This window comes from Oncorhynchus clarkii, chromosome 12 (genome assembly GCF_045791955.1).
Source record: "Oncorhynchus clarkii lewisi isolate Uvic-CL-2024 chromosome 12, UVic_Ocla_1.0, whole genome shotgun sequence".
NCBI classification, from domain to species: Eukaryota; Metazoa; Chordata; class Actinopteri; order Salmoniformes; family Salmonidae; genus Oncorhynchus; species Oncorhynchus clarkii.
Genome location: NC_092158.1, coordinates 61,475,280 through 61,495,293, shown reverse-complemented (window position 1 = coordinate 61,495,293; position 20,014 = coordinate 61,475,280). Strand labels below are relative to the sequence as shown.

General features: G+C 41.6%; 2 protein-coding genes and 1 non-coding gene across 4 annotated transcripts in view; 2 read left to right on the top strand and 1 right to left on the bottom strand.

Moving 5' to 3' along the window:
* The window catches only part of LOC139420919 (uncharacterized), a 439,502-nt gene that overhangs the window by 78,048 nt on the left and 341,440 nt on the right, over positions 1-20,014 (top strand). The window lies entirely within an intron of this gene.
* LOC139420903 (ras-related protein R-Ras-like) lies at positions 1,915-19,913 on the bottom strand. Its single transcript, XM_071171318.1, has 7 exons — positions 19,833-19,913; positions 19,041-19,163; positions 18,759-18,846; positions 7,245-7,347; positions 4,787-4,895; positions 4,405-4,523; positions 1,915-4,219 (listed from the first exon to the last, which is right to left on the bottom strand). Exons 2-7 carry the CDS (start codon positions 19,125-19,127, stop codon positions 4,132-4,134), a joined length of 594 nt encoding a protein of 197 aa, XP_071027419.1. The 5' UTR covers positions 19,128-19,163; positions 19,833-19,913; the 3' UTR covers positions 1,915-4,131.
* On the top strand, positions 17,886-17,957 carry trnaa-ugc (transfer RNA alanine (anticodon UGC)). Its single transcript has one exon. It is a non-coding gene; the product is annotated as a tRNA-Ala (tRNA).

Genomic DNA, 20,014 nt, shown 5'->3' with positions numbered 1-20,014 from the left:
GAAACAGCAGGCCCAAGGAGGAGGAAGACAACCTTCTTGTTTAAGTATTACTTGTTTTCACCTACACACCTACACTTTTATTACCCTCGGGTCCAGTGGACCCCAACACCACATACAGTGCCTTGCGAAAGTATTCGGCCCCCTTGAACTTTGCGACCTTTTGCCACATTTCAGGCTTCAAACATAAAGATATAAAACTGTATTTTTTTGTGAAGAATCAACAACAAGTGGGACACAATCATGAAGTGGAACGACATTTATTGGATATTTCAAACTTTTTTAACAAATCAAAAACTGAAAAATTGGGCGTGCAAAATTATTCAGCCCCCTTAAGTTAATACTTTGTAGCGCCACCTTTTGCTGCGATTACAGCTGTAAGTCGCTTGGGGTATGTCTCTATCAGTTTTGCACATCGAGAGACTGAAATTTTTTCCCATTCCTTCTTGCAAAACAGCTCGAGCTCAGTGAGGTTGGATGGAGAGCATTTGTGAACAGCAGTTTTCAGTTCTTTCCACAGATTCTCGATTGGATTCAGGTCTGGACTTTGACTTGGCCATTCTAACACCTGGATATGTTTATTTTTGAACCATTCCATTGTAGATTTTGCTTTATGTTTTGGATCATTGTCTTGTTGGAAGACAAATCTCCGTCCCAGTCTCAGGTCTTTTGCAGACTCCATCAGGTTTTCTTCCAGAATGGTCCTGTATTTGGCTCCATCCATCTTCCCATCAATTTTAACCATCTTCCCTGTCCCTGCTGAAGAAAAGCAGGCCCAAACCATGATGCTGCCACCACCACCATGTTTGACAGTGGGGATGGTGTGTTCAACTGTGTTGCTTTTACGCCAAACATAACGTTTTGCATTGTTGCCAAAAAGTTCAATTTTGGTTTCATCTGACCAGAGCACCTTCTTCCACATGTTTGGTGTGTCTCCCATGTGGCTTGTGGCAAACTTTAAACGACACTTTTTATGGATATCTTTAAGAAATGGCTTTCTTCTTGCCACTCTTCCATAAAGGCCAGATTTGTGCAATATACGACTGACTGATTGTTGTCCTATGGACAGAGTCTCCCACCTCAGCTGTAGATCTCTGCAGTTCATCCAGAGTGATCATGGGCCTCTTGGCTGCATCTCTGATCAGTCTTCTCCTTGTATGAGCTGAAAGTTTAGAGGGATGGCCAGGTCTTGGTAGATTTGCAGTGGTCTGATACTCCTTCCATTTCAATATTATCGCTTGCACAGTGCTCCTTGGGATGTTTAAAGCTTGGGAAATATTTTTGTATCCAAATCCGGCTTTAAACTTCTTCACAACAGTATCTCGGACCTGCCTGGTGTGTTCCTTGTTCTTCATGATGCTCTCTGCGCTTTTGACGGACCTCTGAGACTATCACAGTGCAGGTGCATTTATACGGAGACTTGATTACACACAGGTGGATTGTATTTATCATCATTAGTCATTTAGGTCAACATTGGATCCTTCAGAGATCCTCACTGAACTTCTGGAGAGAGTTTGCTGCACTGAAAGTAAAGGGGCTGAATAATTTTGCACGCCCAATCTTTCAGTTTTTGATTTGTTAAAAAAGTTTGAAATATCCAATAAATGTCGTTCCACTTCATGATTGTGTCCCACTTGTTGTTGATTCTTCACAAAAAAATACAGTTTTATATCTTTATGTTTGAAGCCTGAAATGTGGCAAAAGGTCGCAAAGTTCAAGGGGGCCGAATACTTTCGCAAGGCACTGTATGTAATATAAATGTGCAGGGGGGTGCACTCAATGAAAATGTGTTATTTTGCATGTTCTTCATAGAAAATGAGCCAAGGTCAATGAGTCTCAGGTTGAAAAAATGAAAATGATACAATTAATTATTTTAGTAAACATTGAAAAATTCATCCCACAGACCCAAACACTACAAAAGGGTTAAAAGTTATTTTATTTGATATATTTGTTTAGCTTTTATTTAAGCATTGAACAATGTTGGAAAGACAGGGAAGATGGAGGGCGAATCAAAGGGCAGTGGGCTGGATTCAAACCCATGAACCCCACAGGCTAACATACATCATATTTTTGAGCATGAACATCCCAATTCAAACAGTCCTTTTTATTGATTTGTACATTTACATGCTCCTTTTTCTCATTGCTTTCCCCTCGCTACTTTCCTGTCACCAAGCGTTCACCAATACTGTTGATGAGAAATAGTAAAGTAGAAAAATAAGTTGTGTCCAGACTTGATTAGAGTAATAATGTTTTTTTAAATTGTGACGTGTACAAAAGGTATTTGGTTTATTTCAGTACAAAATACACATGGCAGATACTGATGGATTACAGGGTGCAAGTTTGATATAGTTTGAGATTCATTGGTATAAGAATACAAACGGCTTTCTGCTGTTAAAAATAACTACATAACAGATTTAAGTACAATACTTTTTTTGTGGTTTATTACACTGCATTAATAGCACTGAGTCAATGCATTATTTTATAATTAGGTAAAGAACAACGTGGGACAAATGTGGATCCAACATCAACACGGTTCTCGTTCACAAAGAAAATAAGATGGCCAGCTTTGAGAACCAATCATCAATAACTCTAATTATTAATCAAAACAGCTCAAATATTTTTAGGGTCAGAGTTGAGTCCGATTCAACTCACAAATTTGGAGCAGATTCAGAATATTTCAGAACGTTAGATGGCTATCCTGCTTTGTGTGAAATATCGCACAAGGGATATGTTAATTACATCTATATGAAGGTTTGCAAGACCAGTGCTACATATCCTCTCTAAACAAACAAGTTATTTCATGACAGACACATATAGTTTACAGAAGTTAAATCAGAAAGGCTGGTCTGACTGTTCGGGTAACTTCAAGTAAGCAAAACATAACTTAGCTTCCTATTATATGGGCATAGTGGGAATGAATACGAACGTATTATCATCAGCATAGCGTCATCTCTTTCCTATTAGCCACGTCCGGAATGTAATTCACCCATTTACCGTATAGCCTATCAGCACCGCAAAGTAATGCCCATTCCTCATGCTTGCTGTTCAGCCTATGGGCTCACTCTTGCAATTATCACCATCATCTCTCTCAACCAATGGGCGTAAATCTTGGGATGTATTTATATGTCAACTTACCCATGTTCTGTCACTTTCTGTTTTTCATCAACAGTTGTCGACAGTTGATGCCTTGTCTGAAGCTTTTCATTAGCTTTAACTCATTCATTTAATACCATTCAAAAACAAACTCATTGATGTACATGGTTGGTAGCGGTGTGACATTTAAACATTTGCAAAGAGCATAACAATAAAAATGACTTAAAAAGCAGGCCTACACCTGAATGCATAGACAAAAGTACCTGGACATGCCTAAACATCCACCCAGTCATTTTAAAATAAACAATAGCACTTTAGTGTCAAACTACTTTTGCCTACGTTGAAGTTGTGCAAAAAAATATGATATATTCTGTGGTCATGGATACCACACTGTGAAAAGTACCAGTCTTTCAAACACATCGTTTCACTCTCATTCTGCTTCAGCTCTCCCTCTTTTCCATGCAGTCTTTTAAAAATCTAATTTGTCGATTCAGTTTAACCAGGCTTCTTTAATTTTCTGTTGTAGGTATGAATGATAGCGCCCTCTAGTTCCTAAATTATCCATTCCTTCCAGCAATGTCAAATCAGTGACTTCCATCAGGTTGACCCAATGTAGGAAGCTACCCAAAACACAGTATCTGTGAGATCTCACTCTTTACCATCCCTACTCTTTCTTTCTTCAGTAGATTCATCTCTCGCTCTCTTCTCATCTAGCCCAAGGCCTCTCCCTTTACATCCTTGCACAATGAAATAATACCACAAATACAAAAAAAAGTATATAAAAAAAGTTTGAAGATGCTAATTTATAAGTGTGAATGAAAACAAATCACTCCACCACTTTGCCCACCATTGCCGTAAGCATCCCTGCCCAATTCCCCAAACCTCACCATACAGTTTTTGCATTTCCAAGTGTATATCTCTCCCCTCCCTTGCCAAATCCTCCCATTTCCCTCCAGGTAAGTCAGACAAGACTTGTATCAGTGGTGAGGTGAGGGGGTTTTGGTCTCTGTGACAACAGTGCTATGCCATGGGAGGGGGCAGTTAAAGGAGGGTGCAGGGGCAGCCACCGCTCTTCCGTTTTCCTGTGTGGTTTGCAGGTAGAGGGGGACTCTCAGTCTCCTGAAACTTTCTGTGTTTTTAAAAGAGAGAGAAAAAGAGAGAGAGAGAGCATTGGATACTTTGACTCAGGAGTAGGCTATAATGGACACTAAAATGTCTGTCCCTCAACTCTGCCTCTGGTCACCAACTCTTCTAATCATCTAGCTATAAACATGATGACCTATAATAAAGTAGCTTACAGCTTTCTAACGTTACCTTATAGCTCGCACCACCTCCAGGAAGGCTTCATCTACGTTGTAGCGGTTCTTAGCCGAGGCCTCCATGTAATGGATCCTGTTCTCTCTGGCAAAGCCCTGGGCCTCCTCTCTGGAGATCTACAGACAGTACATGCACTCAGGTTAAAAAGCACCTGCCAGGCCAGCAGCAGTTTCATTTCCTTATTCCGGTAAACTGAGTTAAGAGTAAGGTGGTGGTATTTGATCTAGCCAAAGAAACACTTGTAGCCACTCGCCACCTGTTGGGAACTCAAAGGTATTTGAGGCTGGAGAATTTGAACCAGTAGGATCTAAATTGGCATTATTATAGCTAGCAGAAGATCTCCTTTAACATGACTGAGAGTGAGAGTGAAAGCCAGTACCGCTCTCGACTGGTCCAGGTCAGCCTTGTTCCCCACCAGCACCATGGGGAAGTCATCCCGGTCCTTCACTCTCAGTATCTGGGTGTGGAACTTGTGGATCTCATTGTAACTGAAAAAAGGGAAGGAAAGTGGCCGAAACGAAACGAGAACACATTAGGAACTGATTGTAAGTGCTTTATGTCCTTAAAAAGGTACTATCCATTAGTTCAATTTACTGTTAAAAAAATAATAATAAAAAAGCAGCCTTGTGGAGGACTGTCAGGAGAGACTCTTTGCGAGTGTATATGCCCCTAAAAGCAAATGGGCATATTCATTGGCATAAATCCAACTACTGAGTTGTTTTATTGTATACTCTTATTTTAAATGTACAAAGACAACAGCACAGTTACAAACATTCATTCAAACATGAAAACAAACAATAGAAGTGAGAGGGGTAGACTGGGTCCTACCAGGACACCCATCGAGCCCTACCAAAGCAAGCCAGGCATCCTGTATAATCTGTCAGGAGTCAAGACTTGGGGGGCTACAGTTCATAAATATGGATAATTGTTAAATTAGGCTATGCTCTATGGTTTACATATGTTCTTAGAATGTGAATTCTGTTTAGGTGCAATTGCACCAATCCACCTTTCAACTCAATAAAGAACTACTACAGCAGCTCATTATGCTGTCTGTATTTGACACCGTGTCATGAATGCAACTCTTATGAGGTGAATGCCTATAACAAGTCTCACATCCCCTAGTTACTGTAGCATCACTCTGTGATTAGGGTTGCACACAGAAAGCACTAGTGTAATACTGACCATGGCTTGAACGCCTCGACACTTGAAGGAATGAATGATCATGAGTGTACCGCAAATAGGGACTTTAACGGTTAACCGTTATTTCGGTTAGCTGCCGAAAATTCATTTGACAAGGTCATGCTTATCAGGGATCACCAATTTCATCTTGAGTGGATGGTCGGGGGGACAGAACATAAAACATTTAAAAAGTTAGACTGCAAATTGATCACAAGAAGCCAAAACAGATATGTTTGACTAAAATAATCATTTCAAACCTTGATTACATTAGGGAACATTGCCCTGCGTAGGGTGCAGTCTTTTGGATGGGAAGTTAAACGCGTATCCTGACTCTGTGGTTATTCAAAATCCTTTGGCGTTTATTGTAAGAGTAGGGGTGTTCACCCTGGTGTCATGGCAAAATGTTCTACCTGGCAACACTCCATCATGGCCAACTAATCATCCCTTTCATTCCTAATTGGCATATATCACTCCTCACCTGATGTGTAGTGAGAGTTCTTGTACAAAAAATGGTCGCCTTGCATCACTGAGGTGGATGAGGCGAGTTTCCCCTACTATAAAAAGCACTTTGAGTACCTCAATTGGTAGAAAAGTGCTATATAAATCCAATCAATTATTAGTCATTATTATTATTTGAATACGATAACATATGTCTCTATAATGCAAGATAATAGATTTCCAAAATTAAAAATCACTTGGAGCTGATTTCCTGGTGTTTTTACAGTCATGTCCAACAAAGATTTTTTTTTTTTTAAATGTATTTTTTTCTCAGAAAACTTGGGGGTGGGCAAATAAAAACACCCACAGGCCAAATTCAGGCCGGCAGTTTGGGAACCCAGGTGTTTAGGTTACTTTGCGTCATTTTTCTACATTGAAATTGTGCATGTGTATTTTCATTAGTCTTCACGCATTCTATTTATTACAAGTGCACAGCAGAGAGCCTACTTTGAGGAGAGAAATAGCCTACCAGACAGCGCGAGTGTAACTCCTCAAAAAGCCTGTAGGCTACTGGAGTGAAACCTGCTTTTGTGAGCCCAGTCAATGCACAACAAATAACATTTCTAAATGCAACCGCGTGTTAAAAACTTGTGGCCATGATTAAAAAGGAGATATTCTTTATTTCTCAATCTCAACTTGTAAAGCCTCCCATTCGCCATGAGTTCTTAATGAAAAATGCCTGTGTATGGTATGCATGCATGGTATCAGAAGAGGCGAAGCGCCAAAATCTGTCCAAAATACTGTCCAATGCATTTCTATGGGCTTATTTTGGGCCTAAGTTTGTCGCCTGCCTTGCTGGCTTGGGACGACTCCCCTTGTTAAAACAGAAACATACGCATCGCGTCATTACATACATAGATACTGATAGTTTCTGTTGGTCACGTCATTTTACTGTTTGGAAAAAATGTAACCGTTCGTTGACCGGTTAATGAGGGTCAGTTAGTCGGCAGCTAAATTTACCAAAATGTGCATCCCTAATCACAAACAGTGACGTTGCCTTCCTGAAACCTTGATTACTGTAGCCCTGAAAAATGCTTTAGCTCTGAGGACTTCAGAGTATGTTGTGTAGTTGGGAACACTGGTTTGAATCTACAGTTTGCCTGTGACTTGAGATAAACTGTGTACATGCATCCACCCAAACAGACACACAAAATTCTTACCTGCCAGTGTCATTCAGAGCGAACACCAGCAAGAAGCCTTCCCCTGAACGCATGTACTGCTCCCGCATTGCCCCAAACTCCTCCTGACCTGCTGTGTCCAATACTGACAGACACACACACACACACACAAAGAGATTCAGATGTACATACACGGGGATGAATATGGATAGTGACAAAACAGTGCATTCGGAAAGTATTCAGACCGTTTCAACATTTTTGTGTTCCTCAATCTACACACAATACACCATAATGACAAAGCAAAAACAGGTTTTTTGTTGTCCTGTTGGATGGTGAACCTTTGCCCCATTCTGAGGTCCAAAGCAGGTTTTGATCTAGGATCTCAGTACTTTTCTCCATTCATCTTTCCCTTGATCCTGACTAGGTCTCCCAGTCCCTGCTGCTGAAAAACATCCCCACAGCATGATGCTGCCACCACCATGCTTCACCGTAGTGCCAGGTTTCCTCCAGATGTGACGCTTGGCATTCAGGCCAAGGAGTTCAATCTCGGTTTCATCAGACCAGAGTCCTTTAGGTGCCTTTTGGCAAACTTTTGGCAAACTCAAAAAAAGGCTGTCATGTGCCTTTAACTGAGGAGTGGCTTCCGCCTGGCCACTCTACCATAAAGACCTGATTGGTGGCATGCTGCATTGTTGTCCTTCTGGAAGGTTCTCCCATCTCCAGAGAGGTACTCTGGAAATCTGTCAGTGACCATTGGGTTCTTGGTCACCTCCCCGACCAAGGCCCTTCTCCCCGATTGCTCAGTTTGGCCGGATGGCCAGCTCTAGGGAGAGTTTTGGTGGTTCCAAACTTCTCCCATTTAAGAATGGAGGCCACTGTGTTCTTGGGGACATTCAAATGCTGCAGAGATTTTTTGGTACTCTTCCCCAGATATGTGCCTCGACACAAGCCTGTCGTCTCGGAGCTCTATGTACAATTCCTTCGACCTCATGGCTTAGTTTTTGCTCTGACATGCACTGTCAACTGTGGGACCTTATATAGACAGGTGTGCCTCTTACCAAATCATGTCAAATCAATTGAATTTACCACAGGTGGACTCCAATCAAGTTGAAGAAACATCTCAAGGATGATCAATGAAACAGGATGCACCGGAGCTCAATGTCGAGTCTAATAGCAAAGGGTTTGAATATTTAGAAGGTATTTCGGTTTTAATTTTTTTTTTAATACATTTGCATAAATGTCTAAAACCTGTTTTTGCTTTGTCATAATGGGGTATTGTGTGTAGATTGATGAGGAAACAAAATAATTTAATACATTTTAGAATAAGGCTGTAATATAACAAAATGTGGAAAAAGTCAGGGGGTTTGAATACTTTCCGAATGCACTGTAGATGTGACATATTTGTTCCAGTAGAAATTACACCGACTCAGATTTTCACTTTAAAATGTATGCCAAACAACAGCCATTGATTTCAAAGTTCAAACAATACAACTCTATGCACAATTTACACAGAACATTTCATAAAAACACATTCACTGAAAGAACTGTGCGGATGCAAAGTTTCTAAAACAATTATGGTAAATCTGTTTTATTATGCGAATACGTTTTCCAAAAACTGTTAAATATCTGCTTCCAATTAAGATTCAAAGATGTCGGCTGAAAGAGTAGGGTGTCAAGTTATGACATGACACCTTGAGTTTAAAATAAATAAATATTTAGGTTATTGAACTACAGTAGAATTGGATGTACATGTTTTAAAATGAACCTTTACTTAACTAGGCAAGTCAGTTAAGAACAAGTTCTTATTTACAATGACGGCCTACACCGGCCAAACTCGGATGACGATGGGCCAATTGTGCGCCGCCCTATAGGACTCCCAATCATGGCTGGTTGTGATACAGCCTGGAATCGAACCAGGGCGTCTGTAGTGACGACTTTAGCACTGAGATGCAGTGCTTTAGACCGCTGCACCACTTGGGAGCCCTGATCTGTACTATACAGAAATACATAATTATGGATATAAATATCATTCTCTTCATAATGATGTATCCTGAACCACTCAGAGGTGTGGGGAACAAATATAGAACAAAGTGAGGATAAAACAACAGAAGAGGACATAGAGCGACAAAAGAACAGATCAAAAGAGGAAGAGCTTGCATGCAGTGGTGGAAAAAATACCAAATTGACATACTTGAGTAAAAATAAAGATACCTTAATAGAAAATGCCTCAAGTAAAAGTGAGTCACCAAGTAAAATACTACTTGAGTAAAGTCTAAAGGTATTTGGGTTGTAAATATACTTAAGTATCAAAAGTAAATGTAATTGCAAGTATAAAAAGTAAAAAATCATTTAAAATTCCTTATATTAAGCAAACAGCACAATTTTCATGTAAAAAATAAATAAACGTATAGAGTGCCCCTGGCTCTCTCCAACACTGACATCATTTACAAACGAGGCATTCATGTTTATTGAATCCGCCAGATCAGAGGCAGTAGGGATGACCAGGGGTGTTCATGATAAGCGCATGAATTTGAACATTTTCCTGTCCTGCTAAGCATTTAAAATGTAACAAGTAATTTTGGGTGTCAGGAAAAACGTAGAGTAAAAGGTACATTATTTAAAAGTAGTCAAAAACATAAATAGTGAAGTATAGATACCACCAATAATTAAGTAGTACTTTCAAGTATTTTTACTTAATTACTTTACACTACTGCTTGCGTGAGTGATTCCTGTAGCTGCGAGCCAAACCTAATTTGGCGATTTTCAAAAGGATCTTTGGTTTGTAAGTGTAGTGCTCTGAACCAGGCTTGGATATTGTTTCCCCTTTCTTGAAGCGGCTGAGCGCCATTCGATGAACATTAAATATAATTTAGATTTTTCAACTTAAAAAGCCAACTCTTCCTCTGTTTACACCACCCCCCGCTGCCGCATACATCGGAACCCCACTGGACCGATCACAGTGGTGGAGAATGCGGGCGCCAGAAGTGGTGACAAATTGTTAAAATGGATGGCTATGTGCACCATTGCGCAAAAGGAAAGCACAGACATCGAGAATTTAAGTGGCCATGCTGGCTCAGGCAGGGAAGGAGAGTAAGCCCAGAGTGGGGACTCATATACCTAGGCTACAAGAATAGGATGATGACATTGAGGCCTATCTGCTTTCATTCAAGGAGGTCAGCAGTAAGAGGACTATGGGCCCCCGGAGCGGTGGGCAGGAATGCTGGCCACATTTCTGTCCGGGTGTGCGCAGGCTGCGTATTTCAACCTGGATCCTGCAGAAGCAGAGGACTAAGAAACTAAAAGCCAAAGTCTTATCCCGGGTACTTTCTGAATCCACAGGCCAAGCGTTTCTTATCTCGGGTACTGTCTGAATCCACAGGCCAAGCGTTTCTACGAGTGGACCTTCGATAGCAACGAATCAGCAATAGCCCAAACGTACAAACTAACACGGCTGACCAAGGGTTGGCGAGAGATGGTGTTTCCGGTGCTGGGAGCTTGGGCATACATCATGGCAGTGTCCATTTAATGACGAACCCATGCCCACCAAGCCTTACTCCGGATCAAGGGGCGCACATCCATGTAATCTATCCCCGCAGTGTTGGACCATAGAGGGAGCCCCGGCCATAAAAGTCCAAGGAGAGGATGCAGAAGCAATGCTCGACTCGGATAGTAAGATTACCCTAGTTCGGTCACAGGAGGGAGATGTGTCAGGAACAGATGTCAGTCTCCTGTATCCATGGGGACGCAGTGGAGCAGGTTAAGTTAGTTACGGCGAGGCAAGTAGACTATGAAGGTGTGGGTGGTGAATCACTTACTGGTATCGGTACTGCTATGGAGAGACAAATCTGTTTGAGAGTTCGTTGCGGATTAAACAGAACCGCCCCAAGCCCACACCGGCGAGCATAAGCAATGTGAAGCAGTCACTGGCACACTCATAGAAAACACATCCCCAAAAGGCGCACACCCGCCGTGCCTCACTGGCACTACTGGGAGAAGTCTCTTTCACCCAGATCGAGTGCAGGGGAGGAAGAAAAGGAAATTCCAAATCAGAGCTGCTGTTTCAAATCAGGGCAGCTGTTTAAAGAAAATACAGAGGATACATGCTCAGGTCTCTCAACAGAGAGCGGAGGAGAACAAGGTCCTGCACGGACCCTGGTAAGAATAGACAGACAATTCTTTCATTTACCTGATGAGTTGACAAGACAGTTTGGCACCGCACAGCTGCAGGACCCGGTCTCAGCACAGCGCAGAGTGAAGGTGACGGATGGGAAGCACATGGAGGACATCAATTCCCCTTATTACTAGAGGGCTTACTGTACTGGTGGTTAAGAGAAGGGGCGAAGTGCTAGAGCTAAGGTACTGTACCTGGCACATTCACGTGTTGAGAGGCCACTTGGCAGTAGACAAAACTAAAGAGCACATTATGAGTAGATTCTACTGGCCCTGCATTACAAGTGATGTAGAGAAATACTGCAAGTCATGTGACAAGTGCCAAAAGAATGCCCCCAAAGCCAATTACAGAAACACACTCATCCCACTCCCCATCATTGAAACGCCCTTTGAGCAGATAGCCATGGATCTGGTAGGTCCTATTTTGAAAATATCCTGGGGGCACAATTATATACTAGTTAGAGGTCGACCGATTAATCGGAAAGGCCGATTAATTAGGGCAGATTTCAAGTTTTAATATATATATCTTTTTTTAAATACACCTTTATTTAACTAGGCAAGTCAGTTAAGAACATATTCTTATTTTTAATGACAGCCTAGGAACGGTGGGTTAACTGCCCCGTTCAGGGCAGTTAAACGACAGATTTTCACCTTGTCAGCTCGGAGGATTCAATCTTGCAACCTTACCGTTAACTAGTCCAACGCTCTAACCACCTGCCTCTCATTGCACTCCACGAGGAGACTGCCTGTTACGCAAATGCAGTAGAAGCCCAGGTAAGTTGCTAGCTAGCATTAAACGTATCATAAAAAAACAATCAATCATAAATCACTAGTTAACTACACATGGTTGATGATATTACTAGTTTATCTAGCGTGTCCTGCATTGCATAGAATCGATGCGGTGTGTATCGTTGCTCCAATGTGTACCTAATCAGAAACATCAATGCCTTTCTTAAAATCAATACACAGAAGTATATATTTTTAAACCTACATATTAAACTAAAAGAAATTCAGGTTAGCAGGTAATATTAACCAGGTGAAATTGTGTCACTTCTCTTGCGTTCATTGCACACAGAGTCAGTGTGTATGCAACAGTTTGGGACGCCTCATTTTCCAAAATGTTACGTAATTATGACATAACATTGAAGATTGTGCAATGTAACAGCAATATTTAGACTAATGGATGCCACAGTTAGATAAAATACGGAACAGTTCCGTATTTCACTCAAAGAATAAACGTCTTGTTTTCGAGATGATAGTTTCCGGATTCGACCATATTAATGACCTAAAGCTCGTATTTCTGTGTGTTATTATTAGAGGTCGACCGATTAATCGGAATGGCCGATTAATTAGGGCTGATTTCAAGTTTTCATAACAATCGGAAATCTGTATTTTTGGGCGCCGATTTTTTTTATATACCTTTATTTAACTAGGCAAGTCAGTTAAGAACACATTCTTATTTTCAATGACGGCCTAGGAACAGGGGGTTAACTGCCTCGTTCAGGGGCAGAACAACAAATTTTCACCTTGTCAGCTCGGGGGTTCCAATCTTGCAACCTTACAGTTAACTAGTCCAACGCAATAACGACCTGCCTCTCTCTCTCTCTCCTTGCACTCCACAAGGAGACTGCCTGTAACGCGAATGCAGTAAGCCAAGGTAAGTTGCTAGCTAGCATTAAAAACGTATCTTATAAAAAAAAATCAATCATACTCACTAGTTAACTACACATGGTTGATGATATTACTTTATATTATCTAGCGTGTCCTGCGTTGCATATAATCTGACTGAGCATACAAGCATCTAAGTATCTGACTGAGCAGTGGTAGGCAGAAGCAGGCGCGTAAACATTCATTCAAACAGCACTTTCGTGCGTTTTGCCAGCAGCTCTTCGTTGTGCGTCAAGCATTGCGCTGTTTATGACTTCAAGCCTATCAACTCACCTGGTTGAGGCTGGTGTAACCGAAGTGAAATGGCTAGCTAGTTAGCGCACGCTAATAGTGTTTCAAACGTCACTCGCTCTGAGGCTTCAAGTAGTTATTCCCCTTGCTCTGCATGGGTAACGCTGCTTCGATGGTGGCTGTTGTCGTTGTGTTGCTGGTTCGAGCCCAGGGAGGAGCGAGGAGAGGGACGGAAGCTATACTGTTACACTGGCAATACTAAAGTGCCTATAAGAACATCCAATAGTCAAATGAATGGTTAATGAAATACAAATGGTATAGAGGGAAATAGTCCTATAATAACTACAACCTAAAACTTCTTACCTGGGAATATTGAAGACCCATGTTAAAAAAGGAACCACCAGCTTTCATATGTTCTCATTCTCTGAGCAAGGAACTGAAACGTTAGCTTTCTTACATGGCACATATTGCGCTTTTACTTTCCTCTCCAACACTTTGTTTTTGCATTATTTAAACAAAATTGAACATGTTTCATTATTTATTTGAGGCTAAATTGATGTAATTGATGTATTATATTAAATTAAAATAAGTGTTCATTCAGTAGTTGTAATTGTCATCATTACAAATAAAAACAATTCAAATGTAATCATCCGATTAATCGGAATCAGAATTTTTTGGTCCTCCAATAATCGGTATCGGCGTTGAAAAATCATAGTTGGTCGACTTCTAATACTAGTGGTAATTGATTTTGCCACATGCTACCCCAAAGCAATACCCCTGCATAATATGCTTTGCGTAACTTTGGGTCTGCAGGTCGTCTAGAGTTAGAGCGTTGGGCCAGTAACCGAAAGGTTGCTGGATCAAATCCACGAGCTGACAAGGTAAAAAAAAAAAGTTGTTCTGCCCCTGAACAAGGCAGTTAACCTGCTGTTCCCCGGTAGGCCGTCATTGTAATTAAGAATTTGTTCCTAACTGACTTGCCTAGTCAAATAAAAAGGTTATATTTTAACATTTAAAAAAATAAATAAAAATGAAATAATGTCTACTAAAAGGTATTGCTAAAGAGTTGTTTGATGTTTTCCCGAGTCGGCATACCCTCCTCTATTTTGACCGACCAGGGATTGTGTTTATGTTCCGCATAATGAAAGACTTTTGTGCCTTGTACCAGGTTAAACAGATATGCTTGTGTGTATCACATCCTCAGACAGATGGTTTATGCGATGTGATGGTTTATGCGAACGCTTGAATAAAACTGTAAAGTCGATAATAAAGAAGGTTGTGGAACGGGACGGGAGGAACTGGCACATATTACCTCACTTGTTTGCTCTTAGGGAGGTGCCCCAGTTGCCAACGCGCTTCTCCCTGTTTAAACTGTTATATGGGAAGCCGTGCCGAGGGATTCTGGACCTCGCCAAGGAGGCGTGGGATGCCCAGCCGTGTCCCCACAGAACTGATTGAGCATGTCATCCTAATACAAGAACGGGTGGCCGCGGTGTAGCCAATAGTGGAGGAACACATGGAGAGCGTGCAGCAAGTGCAACAAAGAGCCTGCAACAGGACTGCCCAGACCAAAAGTTTTAATGCAGGAGATAAGGTACTCCTTTTAATTCAGACAGCGGAACATCGGCTCTTAGCGCACTTGAGGGGTCCATACGAAGTAATGGCAAGAGTATGCCCTGTAAACTACAGTTAGGCAGCCAGGTAGGAGAAAACCTGAACAGCCATATCACATCAACCTAGAGTACCATGAGATAAGTTAAGATGTGATGTTCTGCTCCCTACCCGCAGCCCAACAAGATCAACCCCCGCTAGAGGTGCAGGTAGTGAAGTCGCTGACGCACCAGCAAGACCTATGGGCCCTTGTGGTCTGACACCGGGAAGTATTCTCTTCCCTCACAGGGAATACAAATCTCCTCCAGCATCATATATACACAGAGCCAGGCAAGAGTGAACTTAAGGCCTTACAGAATCCATGCTGCGGGACAAACAATAGTCAGAGGTGGTGAGAGAGATGCTGGGTTAGGGAGTTAGAGGCATCTCACAGCGCCTGGTAAAGTCTGTTAGTTCTCATTCTGAAGCCAGAAATTCTGTAATCTGTAACGACTTCTGAAGCCTGAACGACATCTCCAAATTCGAACACAGGGTAGATGAGCTGATAGAATGATTGGGAAAGGCGAGCTACACAACTATGCTAGATCTCACGAAAGGCTATTAGCAGGTGCCCCTGGCCACAGAAGACAGGGAGAAAAAGGCGCTCTACGCCAGACAGACTTTTCCATTACACTAAATTACTCGTTGGGTTTCATGGTGAGGCCGCCATGTCACAGAGGTTAATGGAACAGCTACTCAGACCCCACCAAGCCTACGTGGCCACTTACATCGACGACATGGTGATCCATAGTGAAGAAAGGGAGATGTACCTACAACAGGTACGGGCCGTGCTGGGGAGCCTAAGGAGAGCAGGCTTGACAGCTAACCCTAAGAAATGCAGGTTCGGGATAAGTGAGGAAGAATATCTTGGGTACACTATTGGGAGTGGTGTCATTCACCCCCAGACAAAGAAAGTGGCGGCTATCCGGAAGTGGTGAACGCCGGTGCGTAAAAAGTAGGTGCGCTCCTTCTTAGGGCTCACAAGTTACTATCGGCGCTTTATACCCAACTATGTCTTTATAGCCGCTCCATTGTCCAACCTGACCAAGAAAGACCTACCCGCACAGGTGAGATGGACTCAAGCAGCAGAGCTAGCTTTCCAAAAGCTAAAAGAAGCCCTGTTTGCAAAACAAGGACTAAGAGCACCAGACTTTGGACTTCATTGTCCAGACGGATGCCTATGATGTCGGCATCGGAGCGGTGCTCTCCCAGGGAGTGGGAAAGGTCAAACACCCAATAGACTACATCAGCTGTAAGCTCCCAGAGAGGGAAAATAAGTTGACCGAGAAGGGCTGGCTATAAAATGGGCACTCACCTACCTCAGATATTATCTGTTGGGAAGAATATTCACTCTCGTGACTGATCATGCGCACTCACCTGGATGGCAAGAGACACAAAGAGAATAACAGTAGGGTATCTAGATGGTTCTTGAGCTTGCAACCCCTCCATCATCCACAGATCCGGGGTCCATCACGGAAATGCATGCGCGCTATCCTGCCGCAACACAGTGGATTTTGAACCGGCCGAGTGCCATTCGGGGAACATTAAATATATAACTTCTATTTTTGCAACTTACAAAGCCAACTCTTTCTCCATTTACACCACCCCTCGCTACCGCATAGATCGGAACTCAACTGAACCAATCACAGTACACAAAAAGTAGAAATATTCAATATCCTTATTTTGCATTGTTGGGTATTATCCTACAAACTGGGTATTATTCTAATGAGCTCTACCCCCCAAACAAGACCAGATTTGGTTGGTCCGGACCAGACCAAATCTGAACCAATCATAGACGTCTATTTTTCTCAAGTTTGGACATTATGGTACAGCACAGTAGATATGTTCAGTACAGTATACAGTACTCTAGTGTGCTCTGCTGTACTAACTTTTCTATACTGTACTGTCAAAACTTGTGAAACATAGACGTCTATGATTCGTTCAGATTTGGTCTGGCCAGGGTGGACTGACCAAATTTCAATTACTTTTCAACATCCACAAAGGTCCGATATCAGTTGGTGTTCAGTGGTTGAGGATGCTTGTTACAGTATATGGAAAGAGGGTAGGTGGTTAGGTGTCAGTAACATGCTGACCAGACCGGACACATCGCGTGCGTGACCATTGCAAAATAAATATACACATACATGTTATTCAATCATTGCACCCACACTGCTCGCGGGTTTCAGAGAGCGGCTGGGTGGCCAGGCTCCAAAATAGAAATTGGTTCCATTTGTGACACTCCCATCTCCTCATTGGTTTTTAGAAGCATATACCCACGTGCCATCTTCTCATAGATTTTTAGGAGCATATACCCATGTGGGTGATTGAAAGATGAACTTAGGTCCATACTCCAGTAGGTTGTAGTAATGCTGTAAAGTTGGTTGCCAAACGCGATATTAAGTCCAAAATAAGAAGATGCCTGAGGAAGGAGGAGAGATGACGAGAAATGAATTTGGTTTACTGTTTTATCTGTGGACTAATTGTCGAAGTAGAGGACTTTGTGCATTTCAGGTAAAATAATAACCCAACCCAACCCAGGACAAATTAGCTAGCAACAGCAAGCTAGCTAGCTAAATTGCCATAAATGGTTAATGCTTTTCGACCTGTCCTCAAATTAATATAATTGGTTCAGTTTGTTTTGATATTTCAACCTGCATGTCCTGATCGCTTCTGGTGTGGGTGAACAAAATCAACATGCGTGCGATGGCGGACGTACACGCAAGCCCAGTTTGGTCAGCATGTAAGAGTTGTGAGAGGTGACATTAACTGTAGAGAGAAAGAAAAGAGAGTGTGGCAGAAAGATAGAGAGAGAGGGGTTGTCCAGACTGTTTACACAGTCTTGCTTTGACCACCAGACAACAGAAAGAGAAATAAAACAGTTGAGAAATAAAACATGAGCTGAAGATAACAGTATGCCAGTGGAAGGGAGGACAGTAGCAGGTGACCCAAATGTGGACCCAAATGTCCCGTGTGGCTCAGTTGGTAGAGCATGGTGCTTGCAACGCCAGGATTGTGGGTTTGATTCCCACGGGGGATCAGTATGGGAAAGGATAAAGAACGTCTGCTAAATGATTCAAATGTGAAAGGTTTGTGACTTCTATTACTTCCCATTTTAGCCAATTCAATCGCAGTAATTCCGTTACTGATTGTTCAGATTTGGAAACAGAATTACTAGTTTGAATCACTTAATAATTCATAAACAAACTTGATAGCAGTAAAACCCCTATAACTAATTATTAGGTCTACCTTTGCTTGTTACTTATGTGAACTTTCATTATCCTCCTTAGAAAATATCTTAAAGATATGTGGGTTTCTGGTAACGGAATTACAAGACAAGGCAAATAATTTATCGTGAACTAAATATAATTGTTGATATTAGTTAGCAGGGGTCTTTACTTCAACGTTATTGGGTTTTGATATATCAATAATACCTTAAAAAAAATCTGGTAGATGTTGTTTAAGACCCCTTTTCCATCTGTTCGACCAGAAATCAAAGCCTTCCTTATTTTTAGGATGGAAAATAGTTAAGTGTATATGTCTTCATTTAGAAAAAAAGATGTAAATGCCCAGGGTTAACTGACTCGACAGAGGCCATAGTACACTTACATATTGTTATATCCCTTGAATATGAACAAACACTTTTTCTATGGCATAGTGAAAAGACTACACCTTGGCTTAGAGCATCAACATCTGCCAACTGCAAGTTATAACAGAGCAGATGTGAGTGAATCGTACAGACAGATTTGGCCTTGCTCGCTCACTGGCTCAAGTAGTTTACGCTTTCCCTCTATTCTTGGAGCAAAGAACGTCAGTAAACCTACATACAGTATGACTTACTGTCTAATCGTGTCTCTTTCCCATCCACTGTGCATATTTTGGTGTAGGAGTCCTCGATGGTGGGGTCATAATCCGATACAAAGTATGACTGCGAAAGAGATAGGAGAGCATGGGTGAATAGCCTACACAGCCAGAATAGTTTACACTATTTGGCCTATATGGGTTAATATGCACATATTCAATTACCACTATAACATACTCGTCATGTCAGAAGATATGACAAATTCAAGACAAACAACACACAGTTGACAATGTCCAAACAGTTGGGGGATTCTCTCTCACCTGAATGAACTGTATGGTCAAGGCGCTTTTCCCCACACCGCCCCCGCCCACGACGACCAGTTTGAATCTCTCCTCCTCAGCAGACATGATTAGTTTCGTAAAATACTTTCAACGGTTGTCTATCTTTTGAAAAACGAAATGATAAAACTGAGTAGCTGATAGGATCTATTTATGACGTAAAATTTTGTAATGCACAGGGGGAAAAAAATGAAAGTCCACTTCAACGATTGAGCAAACTACTTTTATCAAAGTAGCTCAAAGAAAAGTCCGAGAAGGAAGCAGAGTTTGGTTTTACCTCGGTGTTACGCCAATATATTTAACTTGAATTACCTACGATAGGTTTACAATATCTCAAATGTAAAAATGTATAGTTAGTTTTCTGATACTATTTCATAACATTGAAAAGCTTACGGTTGTAGTCTGGCCCAGTGTTGTAAACTATCCTCAAAAGTAGTCTAACCCCAATAGAGTTTCGTACCACTGCTCCTAAAATGTATAGGTCGCTACATAACCCGGTAAAATAGAAATAAGTATTATTGTTAAAAAATCTAATGGTTTATGGGACTATCTCTCATAATTGTTGTCGGGTGAAAAGCCTTCCGCACCCGCCTCAAGTAAATTAGGCTATCGATGCCAACTTTGACTCCAGAAGAAGAAAAAAAATATGAGCTTGATTATCAACTACCCCGTCAAACTTTAACACGCGTGTCTAACTTTCATTATCTCTAGATTGATTAATCTACATATCTCTGCAGGAGCATTATATAACAGCTTTTGTGATATCTAAGTTACTGGGTTATTCTTGGCGACGTCTTCATTTTTTCCTCGTCTTCACTGACTTATTTTTTCATCGCTCCAAGGCAACTTTTTTTTCTCAACCAAGAAGGGTTTCTCGAAATCTCATGCGTATGTAAAACCAGGCGTGTCTTAACGACACAGTTTCCTCATTGTATACATTTTCACGCTTCTCCCTC

What these genes read in the sequence shown, in the direction of transcription:
- LOC139420903 (XM_071171318.1), bottom strand. Translation starts at nt 19,127, where the DNA reads ATGTCTGCTGAGGAGGAGAGATTCAAACTGGTCGTCGTGGGCGGGGGC. An exon ending in GCTCTGAATGACACTGGCAG is followed by an intron (nt 4,896 to 7,244) that starts GTAAGAATTTTG and finishes CCCTTTTTTCAG; the next exon opens with TTACAATGAGATCCACAAGT. An exon ending in GAGGTGGTGCGAGCTATAAG is followed by an intron (nt 4,220 to 4,404) that starts GTAACGTTAGAA and finishes TTAAAAACACAG; the next exon opens with AAAGTTTCAGGAGACTGAGA.